The sequence below is a fragment of the Globicephala melas genome, chromosome 20, assembly GCF_963455315.2.
Source record: "Globicephala melas chromosome 20, mGloMel1.2, whole genome shotgun sequence".
Lineage (NCBI taxonomy): Eukaryota > Metazoa > Chordata > Mammalia > Artiodactyla > Delphinidae > Globicephala > Globicephala melas.
The window spans coordinates 22,756,489-22,769,280 of NC_083333.1; the positions used below are offsets into that span (position 1 = coordinate 22,756,489).

Below are 12,792 nucleotides of genomic sequence, written 5' to 3' on the forward strand. Positions count from 1 at the left end.
GGGGGCGATTACGTGAAATAAACCCCATGTCTCAAAAGTCTGCTCAGGCTGCCATAACGAAATACCACATGCTGGGTGGCTTAAATAACAGACCTTTATTTCTTGTAGTTTTTGAAGCTAGAAGTCCAAGGTCAAGTTGCTAGCATGGTCGGTTTCTCGTGAGGACTCTTCCTGACTTGTAGGCTGTGGCCTTCTCGCTGTGCCTTGACGTGCCCTTTGGTCAGCACACACACGTGCAAGAAGTGTATGGCCTCTTCTTTTTAAGGCCACCAACACTTACCTGATTAGGACACCACCCATATGACTTCATTTAACCTTGGTCGCCTCCTAAAAGCCCTGTCCCCAAAGACAGTCACACTGAGGGTTAGGGCTTCAGCACATGAACGCAGGCGGGGTGTGTGGGGACGGTGCCGGAACGCAGTTCAATCCGTGGCGCCCAGTGAGGTGTTCAGGTTGGTGCCTTGCAGTTGTAATATCTGCTCGTCATTAGCTGTTTGGTTCTTTGACCTCCATGTTTAAGGAACTCATTCTAGTCAGAGACAAAACTAACATACATAAAACAAGCAGAGGACGATTAAATGAGACTGATGGTGAAGATGGTGTTAGTGCATGGATGGAGAAGCTGGAGCTAGCCCTTGAGAGGACGTGAGCCTGGGCGGCTGGGGGGACGAGGGGACGCGCACAGCGGGCCATGCCTGGGGTCGGGAGGCACATCTGTCTGGCAGGAGTGCTTGGCTCTAACGTACAAGAGCAGATTTCAGGGAGGCGGTCACCAGGGCCTGGGTGCGCCGTTCGTCGCACAGTCACGCATCACGCTGACGACATGCGGCGGTCTCAGGATGTGAGGCTCGTGCAGCTCTCCACGCTGGGCTCTGGGGAGCCTGACGAGGTGGGGCAGAGTCTGCCGGTTCCGGAAAACAAGGAATAAGGAGGGTCATGGAAGCCGGGTCAGCGAGATCTGGTCTGCTGCAGGGAGGGGCCTCACCGCCAGCTCTGAGGGCATGGTGCAGGAGGGGTGGTCTCTGGGGGCTTAGAGGTGGACCCAGGAGGTGCGGAGGACCAAGGGGCAAGACGGTAATCCAGGCTGAGATGTTAAAAAACGGGGGCAGTGAAAATAAAGAGGGGAAAGAAAAGGTGAGGAAGGTTCAGAGAAGGAGCAGCGGGATTTGATATAAAGTAGGAGGTGATGGAGAAGGTCCACCGTGAGGGGCAGGCTTGGGGTGCGGGCGGGGCAGGACGTGGGCAGGAGAGCGTCCTGGTGGACGGGGCTGGGGACGAAGACGGTGAGTGTTGGGACTGAAGAGGCTGCATCCGTGGAGGGCTGTCAGGTGCACACAGGTAGGGGGGCCGTTGCTGCCTTGGTTTCCCTCTCTTGGCAGCAGTGGTGACAGTGGGAACCGCTAGACAGTAACACACGGGCTGTGTGCCGAACCCGGTTCCTAAGCGCTTCACCCACTTGCCGTGTTTAGTCCTCACAGCACCCCGTGGGTGCTGTTGTCTGTGTTTTTCACAGGTGAGAAAACTGAGACGCAGAGAGGTTAAGTGATGACTTGTCGCAGGTCACCCAGGTGGTCTGTGGGCAGCTGGCTGTAGCATCCACAGTCCTAATCCCCGTGGCTCTGCCAGACCCTTGAGCACTTGATTACCTCGTCCTGTGTTTGCGCTCTGTGTGAATTAGCCCTGAGCGCCTAACTAAGGCAATAATAAAGGACTTTTTATTTTTATGAAATTAGAAAATTAAAAATTGCCCCTCGGGGCTGGCCTGTTTCTGAGGCGGCTGGCACGCACGAGTGCCGTGAACCAGCCTCACCTTTTTGGAGAGCAGGTGGACATTAGGTCCCAGTCATGAAAATCTTCACAAGCCTTGACTGCATCACCATCTTATTCCTGGTTATTCAGTTTCAGGAAATAGCCCAAAAGGGGGGGAAAGAAGGATGTGCATGAGAATTTTAATTGCAGCATTTATATTAAGCAAAAAATTGGAACCAACCTAAATGACCACTAGTAGGGGAATATTTATGTAAATGATAGCACATTGATCCATTTGATGTATGTTATGCTCTTTTAAAATGAAATACAACCGTGTCAGCATGTGAAACAGTTCATGATTAAGTGTCAGCCGAAAGCCGGGGCCGGGCAGAGAATCGGGGTGGTGCTGCTTACAGACGAGGCAGGTGCGCGTGCGTCTGCGGGAGCTGGGGTACACGTGCGAGCCCCAGCGTGTCTCATTAGAGCCCTGTGGGCACTTTATACATCGCTGTGGGTTGCAGACAACTGAGAACTGCTGGGTTTTTTCTGTTTTTTTTTTTTTTGATTCTTAGCTACACTATTTTAAGGAGATAAGTATTCACACTGTAATGAAATTTCAAAATCATAGTATTTGGAAAGGTATAAAATGCAGCACTGTGAGTAACAGTTGGCATTGTTTTAAAACCTTGCCTTGATTTAAAAAAATTGTGACCTTGGTGATGAGCATTTAAAGCCTTCCTGTTCAGTATTGTCCAAAAGCTCCATCAAAGTTCTGGAAAAATACTAAGCTGAGAAGAAAGAACCAGTTTCACCGCCCAGGGGCACTCACTGTCGGCCACAGCCAGGGGCTCGGGAGGCCAGCAGCTTCCGTCCGTACGTCCATCCATCTGTCCAGGGTCTTGGTGTAGACCCTCCCTCCGAGGCACCGCTGTGTCCGGGCACGGGTGCCGGCAGAGGAGAAAAGCTGGGGCCCTGCCACGGAGACGGCCCCCCGCCAACAGCTGGGAAGCCCCGCAGAGTGAGCTCGGTCAAGGGTGCAGAGCAGAGGCCGCGTTGCAGCAGTGAGAACATAGGCGACCCGGGTAGAGCTGTCGGTCCTGCAGGCAGGGGCGCAGAGCAGGGGCCGCAGGAGGCGGAGAACCTTGACTTAGGGGCGAGGAGCCGTGACCGTGGCCGTGGACACGCAGCGGCAGGCGGCTGCTGGCACGGTGGGCGTCACGCGTGGACGGACACTCGGGTCGTCCGGCAGGCTGAAAAAATCATAGGCGCCTTCATTTGCGGCGAATTTCGAACCAGTGCGGACGCTAACATTGCAGCGTATCTTGCTGTTTTATGATGAGAATCAGAATAGCGTTGATGCTTTAATGTTACCAGGGGATTGTCATTTAAAAGATACTTTTGTTTACGTATCCATTCGCTAGCCCAGTTAGTAGTACATTAAATATTCTCATTACTCCTGGATTACTGAGTAGGAAACGATTTTTTTTCTTTTCCAGGATTACATTCCATCACAGCAAGACATTCTGCTAGCCAGAAGACCCACCAAAGGCATTCACGAGTACGACTTTGAAATTAAAAATGTCCCTTTCAAAATGGTTGATGTAGGTGGTCAGAGATCAGAAAGAAAACGTTGGTTTGAATGCTTCGACAGCGTGACATCAATACTTTTCCTTGTTTCCTCAAGTGAGTTTGACCAGGTGCTTATGGAAGATCGTCTGACCAATCGCCTGACAGAGTCTCTGAACATTTTTGAAACCATCGTCAATAACCGGGTTTTCAGCAACGTCTCCATAATTCTCTTCTTAAACAAGACAGATTTGCTTGAGGAGAAAGTGCAAATTGTGAGCATCAAAGACTATTTCTTAGAATTCGAAGGGGATCCCCACTGCTTAAGAGACGTCCAAAAATTCCTGGTGGAGTGTTTCCGGAACAAGCGGCGAGACCAGCAGCAGAAGCCCCTGTACCACCACTTCACCACAGCCATCAACACGGAGAACATCCGCCTCGTCTTCCGTGACGTGAAGGACACCATCCTTCACGACAACCTCAAGCAGCTCATGCTCCAGTGACGTACAGAAGACTCGCTGTCTTCGTACCTTTTTGTCTTTTTGATTGTTTTCGGTTTGTTTTGTTTCTTTAAAATAGAAGTTTACAACAGGAATTAGAAAAATCTTGATTCTGTGTTTAACTTCTTGGAAATCTTAGTCGTTCTTCTGCGGCCTTTGGTTGTGGCTGAGAGCCGCTGAGTAACACGGGGCCAATATCTGCTGAGGCTTGGCTTTGATCTCTTTCACTCCGGCTTCCATTGGAGTGGAGTCATTTCCTGCCAGACCTCAGACAAGGCATCCCTCAGGCTTTAAATTCTTCCACTTTTCAAACTGAATTCTCCTGTAGTGCCAAGTATAGAAGGTGTCCTTAATATTTGTAGGCCTGAGGTTGAGAATGTTCAGTTCTAGAACGAGTAAGATACCTTTTGTTCGCCCTGCAGGTAGCAGCCACACTTGTGCCCAGCTTTATGGTGACCTGTTTTGAAAGGGCCACTGGAAAATGTGTGATCTAAGGAATGGCGTTCTGTAGCTTCACCCAGATTCAGCCTTCACCGTTTTCTGATTGCTTATATACACAGCAGTTGTTTTGTTTTTTAAATTTCTGTGGTTTCTGAAGGCAATATTCTGGTGTGTTTAAAGTTTACATGAGGATCTCTGGTCTGATGGTAATGAACGCTCACAAATGGTCCAGGGGAGCACAAGGCAGGCGCATGCCATCCGTAGTGTTTTGATTAAAAGTCATGAGTGAAATGTTATTTGCCCTTTTCATATTTAAATATCATGTAATCAGTGTGCTATACGGGAAACCTTCTGGCCATAGCAGCAGCTAAAAACGTGCGAGAACCTGATAACAGAACGTCCTAAATAAATACACCCTTGCCCAAGAATATTATGTGTTTTACTCTCAGACTTTGAAATCCTGTCTCAGCTGATGTGGGTCCTTACGGTGGGATCACTGCTGTACCATCACAAACCTTGTTCTTTCGCTCTCCTGTCTGTTCCCATCAACTCCAGACGGTGGCATTTATGGGATGTTTTTTGTTTTTTGGAGCTTGCCAAGGGCAGTATTTTCCTGTCACACTATTCACTTCTATTTGAGATTCTTATTCATTCTTGGTGTGTCTCTGAAAGAGTATGTGTGTGTTTGCAACATCATTGTTTACGAAATTCCAGCTTTCTTGAGGTACATTTTGAAGGTTTCAAGGATACTTTCAAGAATAAGTAGTAATTTTTTTAGTTCATACTGAAAGGTGATTACATTTGACCTCCTCCACCACTTACCAAATTAAAACGTACCCATGAAGTAGCTTTGCAATTACAGATACATTCATAGTGAACTCATCAGAGTGGCTGGTTTGCAGTACTAAAAATACTGCCCTGTAGGTTATGCGTAGTGTCAGAGTTGGATTAGAGAAACAGATGTACGAGACTGGTGACAGTTTGGAAAGTCTGATGGCTTTTCTTCCTTTCCTGAAAATTGTGATTAAGACCGTGATATCTTTCACTTTACTGTATAGCTGACTGTGTTCTCAGGTATTTTATTGGCTAGAAAGTCCTTGAAAGATTGGTCAACATTCTGGATCACCCAGCCTTTCTAAGACAGTGGCTCTGGGTCTGTCTTGCTGTCTAGTAAGAAAAGGGCTTTGCAGTGAACTGACCAAGGATTGTTCTCAATGTACCTGACTTTTCTTGCATTTGAAACTCCACCATCATTACCCCCATAACTGCCAGTGTTTTCGTGTCTTGGTCGACACCTGAGCTATTGACATGTAGCCCTACATCCTGATGCAGGCGTCCATAGTACAGCAGAGTTCACGCACATCAGAATAGTTCTGTATCTATAGTGCTTCTTACCAAAAAGAGTGCATTGTTTAATCCACAGAGTTAGAACCATTTCAGGGCCGAGGAGTATCTGAGTATATGCACAGTAACGTGGAGACTTTGGGTGGAAGGTCTGTGTGTAAATTTAGCAAATGGTCCTATCGAATGGCCAAAGCATCATTTCACTCCAGTGTATGTATAAAGAGGAAGGTTACTCTCAGTTAAGTTATATTTCAGATCTGAAATATATGAACCATAAATACTGCCTGACAAGCACCATTTTGACCACCACAGAGAAATGTTAAAACACCAAATAGGTAGGATATTAATTTGGGCATTTGAGATTTCCTTTCCTGACGTGTGTGAAGTCTCAAAGTCAGCTTTCTTTTAAAATAAAACCTAGCCTATATTTTGAGGCAGTAAATTACTTACATTTAATGGCAGGCTGCTTTAGACACTCAGTGGAACTTTAAGTTCCAATCTGAAGGCTTTAGTCCACATGTTTTATATACTGTACTTTTAAACCGTTTGAAGGAGTCCTGTACCTACAGCATGAAAACCAGACCCTTTTGAAACACCACTGTGTGAAGAGGGAGATGAGATTCAGTGACAAAGCTGAAAGGGAGCTCATAGTTTTGCCCTATGCCAGTGTCCCCCCAGTCTCTAAATATGTAAGTTGGCTTTAAAGCTGTTCAGTGTGTTTGATTTTCTAAGTCTTCATGGTTATGATTTGGAATAAAATGTGCCCAATTCTCTATTACATTCTCCTCTTAAGTCTGAGTGTCTTCTTGCTTATTAATTCTTAAGAAATGTCACACAAGTGTCTTCACTGATCTTGAAGAAATTTATAGTATACAGAGTTGCCTTATAAATCAAAGAACAGCACAGAGTTTTGCCTTGATTATCTTATAGGGAAGAGGTATTGTCAGACGTTTTTCTGAAGATCCAAATAATGTAATGCCTCTGTCAGATATTTTTAATAACCCGTATCATTGCTTGCTGCCAAATATATTGCATTGAAATCTTCTTCTCAATTGTATTGTCTGGAAAGAGCATTTGACAGCTAGATCACAGCAGCGACCAAAGAAGGCATCGTGGAGTGAACATGGTTTGGCTGTTTGGTTTGGTTTGAAGCTGCACTGGCGTGTATTTTACATGGTGAAGGTCCTCTGGTTAAACTCCCAAGGGAGGTTGTCGAGCGAGGTCCTTGTTCATTTGTTGGCAGTGGTCAGTATAAAGTAGAAGAAAGGAAGATTCCCTTAATACCAGAAGTGATTAGAAGTGTTGGTTCAGACTCACAAAAATCATATGCCCCAGAATTGTTTGTAAGCGGGAATGAGTAAATCTGAACTTCCAATGTATACCCCAATACTTGTATTTATGCTTTTGGTAAAATGTATTTTCAGCATTAGTACACATATCCGGTGTTATGCCTTATTTATGTGAAGAATAAAGTCACCAAGTTATGTTCTGTTATGTTCTGAAACTCAAATCACTATTTGAGAAACCCTCAGATTGGTGCTTTCATTATATAATGATACATTTAGACAAAACCCCAAACCAAGCCATTTGAAACAAGATTCTCTTCATTGCAATTTGTAGCAATGTTATTTCTGTATATGTAATGAGAAGGCTAAATACCAGTGTTAACTCTTAATTTCTTGTTTGAATCCATGAAATCGTGCCTGTAAAGCTCAGTCAAACATTTGTAATAAACTCCCTAATAAATCTAGAGACAGTCACTCTGTTACCTTTTCATTTCTTTTAGTTTTAATTGAGGGATCGAGAATAAATTTTGCATGTCTTTTTTCAGTTGGAAATCTGACTTTATCTCTCTTTCCCATCATTTCAGTACATAAAGTTACATTAATTACAGATGATCTGTCCATGTGTTTGTGCTGCTGGACAAAAAGTACTGTTTTTTTTTTTCTTTTTTTTAGTGATAGAACACAGGTTGGCTCTTCAGTGTAGTAAACATGAGGAAGGGAGGGACTTGTACGTGAGTGGTGTGTACATGTCCCCCTGTTCCAAATAAAGCAAGTGATAGTACATACCCATTATTTTATGGTACGAGGTTAGGGCTTAATAAATTTATAGAGAGATTAAAGTATAAGTCTAAGCCGGACCATTTTAAACAAGTTGAACTTTATGGCCTTTTCAAGTACCATTGAGTTGATACTCACCTTAGGCTGATAAGTGATTATTAACATAATCTGAAGTACCAGTGTTTGTGCCACTAGCATTCTTATGTCTGTACTTGAATGTATAGTTAGCATTTAAATAACTCTGTTCATTCTTGTGACATCTAGGTCTAACCATCTGATTTCAAATGCCAGAGCTCATATGGAACAAAGTGTTAATGATAGGGCAGTCATTTCTGGGTTGATGAGAGATTCTGCGACCTTTCCAAAACCACATTACCTTTGATAATGAAAATGTCCAGAAGGATGGAAGTAGGGACCCAGTACGCCTACATCATCAGTCAGTGACGGTCATGGTAGAAGTATGCTACTTGTACCTGTTCTCTGATTTGGGTTTGTCTTTGGAAAGCTCGTTTATAATATTTCTTGCCATAGTAAAAGGGCTGCATTTGTTCTCAAATCATGCCTCTTTGATGGCTCTAGGGAAAAAAACAGAGGGGGCAGGTAGGGGTTAATTCGTGGAAAGTATATGTAACAGTGCAACAGACGATACCATTTACCCTTTCTTTACCTCTTACTTGAAAGCAGAATCGCAACATGTTTAAATGGCTTTACTAGTGTAAAGGTGGAGCTCATTTACCACGGAAGCCTTATCAAAAAGTCTATTTCATAACAACCTCATAGATACTGTACCTAACAAAACATGATTTGTATTAGCTCTGTATGAAAGTATTTGTGGCTTAGGATTTTTTATACATATATCTTTTTATAACCTTCCCAGAACTGAGCACATTATCTGATACTGTTGTAAATTTTTTTTCTGTCAGTGCTTTAGTTCAGGATTGGCAATAAATTATTTCTACAGGAGGTCTGAAAGTGGAAAGAATGGTTTGATTTGATAAAATGAGTTGCTAGTCATCCAGGCTTTTTACTTTTGTACATATTTTGCAAAAATTTTGCCTCTTGCTATTAATATTTGCTTTGTAAAAATTACGGACGTTTAATAAACATTTATAAACTATTCCATACTATGATGTTATTTAAATCTGATTAAATGTCAAGTGTAAAGCAGACACTTAATATTTGAAAGCAGAGGTTTCACCCAGTGACTGAAAGCACAGAAATCGCTCTTTTGTCAGATCTCCAGCGATACTTTGACTTAATACTAGTCTGTAAACGTTTCCTCACTGAAGACGGAGATGCGGGCTTCAAGAACGTTCCCAAACACTTGTTTTGATGTGGGAATGGGGAACACCCCACTTTTCTCTCTGCTCCTCTTAAAATCGCTGAAATTGCCCTAGGGTGTCTCTGGGCTCACGGTTTGTCCACCTGCAGGAGTAATGCTGCTATGTCTTTTGTCATCAAAATAGCGTTTTAAAAACAAACCAACATGTTACACTCCTTGTTTCAAGAAGCTTTAAGATGATGATTTACAGAAAAATTGCAAAGATAGTAGTTTCCCTGTACTCCACACTGTTGGCAACAGTTTCCCCATTTACCATCTTGCATCGTACTAATTAACATCTTGCATTATACTAATTCACCATATTGGTTCAAAATTAATGAACCAATATTGGTAATCTATCCTTAAGCCCATACTGTATTCAGGTTTCCTTAGTTTTTCCCTGTTGCCCCTTTCTGTTCCAGAATCCCTCCAGGACACCGTCTTACACTGATTTGTCCTGTCTGTCTGAGCTCCTCTCAGCTATTACAGTTGCCCAGGCTTTCCTTGTTTTTGATGACCTCGGCTGTTTTGAGGAGGAGGAGTGCTGGTCAGGTATTTTGTAGGTTGTCCGTCCGTTGGGATCAGCCTGGTATCTTCCTTGTGATCAGACTGGATTCTGTGTGTGGGGACCACAGGGGTAAAATTAACCACTCTCGTGAAATCACGTCGCTCGTCTTTTCCCTTTGCAACTTCAGCCGAATTAGAAGTTGTTAAATAACTTTTGGTATGTTTATACCTTTTCTTTAAGTGGCGTTTATGGGAAGCTGAGCATGTACTTTTCTTCCCCAAAGCAGAATGAAGGGCCTTTTCCCACAATCAGAATTGCAAAGCAGGTGTGAATAAATGTTCAGTGGTGATGGCTGTAATCCAGGACTGGTTGCTTCCAGGCCTTTCTGGCAAAATAAAAATTGTGTCCAAGTCCTGACCTTTACAGTGAGATTTCACTATTGGTCCCAAGAAAAACTGAGATAGAAAAATTGGGGCTTAGAGATGTTTACAAATCTACAAATACCTACAAATTTCTAGATTGGAAACAGGTCATTAGATTAGCCTTCGTTAGACTTAAGATCTTTTAAAGTGGAAACTAAACTCACTTGCATTTGAATCCCCCAAAGGAAACCAAGAAGTCTTTACCAAAAAAAAAAAGAAAAACAAACCTTTTCTTAGGCTATTGTTAGAACGAGAGAATATTGATTTGTCGGCGGAAACAGCTAAAAAACTATTGTCCACTGAAGTGCTGGGCCCCATCACAGAGCCTTGGCATGAGATGCTCTCAAAATGACCTGTTCCGTTGCCCACAATGTGGGTTGTTGAAAGAGAAAAGAGCCTTTGGTCTCTTGAGAATGCAGGAAACCCGCAGTTCATAGGTTAAACCAGAGGTTTGTTTGGTGACGAGAAATTTGGCAAATCCTCAGAAAAGGAATGACTTGGGCATTGTTTTAAAAGACACATTGTAACTTTCCCTCAGAAGTGAGCGGGGCCCCTGGAATACAGCATCGCAGCTAGAGGAAGGGGTATCTGCCGAGCACTGTCACCTACACTTCCCGAGCGTCCATTTTCCGAGGCCACCAAGATGACAAAGGGCTCAGACAAGGGTTCCATACAAAGTAACTCTTCAGGGCAGAGGGTTAATCTTCTGTGCTGGCCCCAAGGATACAGAGGGAAGTTATGTCCAGAGTGAACATTTATACTGAGTGGAGGAGTGTGTTGATTTATCTTTTCCCCGTGAAGGTACATGATAGGAAAACAAGCAAAAAAGTCTTTTTAAAAGTCGATCATTCTTTTGTAATTAAGTCCACGGCCGCTCTAGACTTGGGGCTTGATTTTCCTCCCCCGTCAAACGTGGAAGAAGAGAGACTTAACTCTTAAGATGCCACGAGGTCAAACACCACTGACCTCGGGAGAGGAAAAGTAGAGTTGTTTTCTTTTTCTATTATTCTCCATGGAAAATCCCAGTGCTTGTCGACTTGGAGATTTAAATCACTGGTTTCATTTAAGGCCAGAATGAGTATATCGAAACTTTATCCCAAAAGGAAGAGCGTCACAGCACCCAGGGCTCAGCAGTACTGATGAAATTCCACATTCGAGCTAGCGTTGTCCAGGCTGCCCTCGCATTTCTGCAGCAGGTGATAGTTTGGGGGAAGATGCTATAAATCAATGTAAAGGAGGATGACATTCCAGACCAAGGGTGGATGCCCAACTTTATGGCAATAATGAGCGTCAGTGTAACACAGGTGCACTGGACAGCATAGCCCTCTCCAAAGTGCATGGAACAGAATCATGTTCAAACACCTGTCCAACATTCAAGGCGTCAACCTCCCTCTCCAGCCAGCCTGCCCTTCCAGTTTCCTTCACACCAGCTGAACTAGGTAGCTGTTTTCCCCACGTCTCGCCTCTCTGGTTCTCTTGGCCATGGGCCAAGTCCTGCTCACCCTTTAAGGCCTCACTCTGAGGAGGATGGCGGGATGACTACCACCCCGGGGCTGGAGCAGTTTCTTCCTCTGTGTGCGCCTCCCATCCTACCCCTCTCCCAGGGCACTTACTGTAGAGCGATTTACGTTCACATCTTAATGCTTCTGCTCGACAGTGACACGAATCTGACATTGTTACACAGATGCTTTTGCTAAGCTCCCCGTGTGCCCGGCTGACACGTCTGACTGTTCCCAAGAGGCACCGACACAGGGTCTCCTCCTTAGGAGACTCACAGTCCAGTTGTGACGGGAGCCTGAGTGGAACCAGCCCGAGGAGGGGTGGAGAGAACGTGTCCCTACTGTGTGGACAAGTGGCCCTTGAGTGCACGGTCACTAACTTAAGGAGTTTAAGATTAGACAAATTATCTGGGAAATAAGGAGCTTGAGCTCAATGGTTTCCATGTTCTTTACTACTTTCAGATTCTTGAAAGCCTTCTAGAATATTCCCACTTGCAACAAAAATTGTTCATAGCGTAATATAGTCTATAATACAAAATTCCAGGAATTCCCTGGTGACCCAGTGGTTAGGACTCGGGGCTTTCACTGTCGAGGGCGCAGGTTCAATCCCTGGCTGGAGAACTAAGATCCCGCAAGCCACTCGGCGAGGCCAAAAATAATAATGATAATACAAAATTCCTATGATAAGGTCTTCAAATTTTCCTGAAAAAAAAAAAGTAAAGAGAGGGACTTTATGGGGAAAATTTTAAGTATGTGTCTTTAAGGACCCTAAGGGGAACTCAGTAGGTTTTTGGAAAAGTGACCCCCCCCCCACCCCGTGTGTTATTTTTTTCCTGCACTCTTTTCCTCATGGGGAATGTCCTTGTAACAGGCCATAGATATTCAAGAGTGTGCTGTTAGTCTTTCTGAGGTGTTGAAAGTCTGGATCTGATAGCCTCCAAAACTCACTGGAGTGTTCAGATGTGTGAAGGTCAGATTCATTCATTTTATGGTCATTATCTTAGTTCAGCCTGCTATAAAAAGTACCATAGACTGGGTGGCTTACAAACCACAGAAATACATTTCTTAGAGCTTGGGAGGCTGGGGGTCGGAGACCAGGGTTTGAGCAGAATCAGGTTCCAGGGAGAGCCCTCTTCTGGTTTGCAGACTTATCCTCACTTAGCTGGCCTCTTCCAAGGGCACTAATCCATTCATCAGGGCTCCACCCTCATGACCTAATCGCCTCCCGAAGGTCTCACCTCCAAATACCATCACATGGGGATTAGGGCTCTGACAAATGAACTTGGAGGGGATGTATTCAGTCCATAACAGTCATCATCAGGATTGGTTTCAATCCAGCTTGATTTCTGCCTTTTTTTCCCTCTAAGAAGGACCTGTTT

At 44.3% G+C, this 12,792-nt stretch overlaps 1 protein-coding gene across 1 annotated transcript in view; it reads left to right on the top strand.

Annotated features, from left to right (window-relative positions):
- GNA13 (G protein subunit alpha 13) overlaps nt 1-8,774 on the top strand; it is a 41,202-nt gene extending 32,428 nt beyond the window's left edge. The window contains exon 4 of the mRNA XM_030838010.3: nt 3,246-8,774. Within this exon, the coding sequence (XP_030693870.1) occupies nt 3,246-3,818 (573 nt within the window). The 3' untranslated portion in view covers nt 3,819-8,774. The remainder of the gene's footprint in view (nt 1-3,245) is intronic.
- The last annotated feature ends 4,018 nt before the right edge of the window (nt 8,775-12,792 follow it).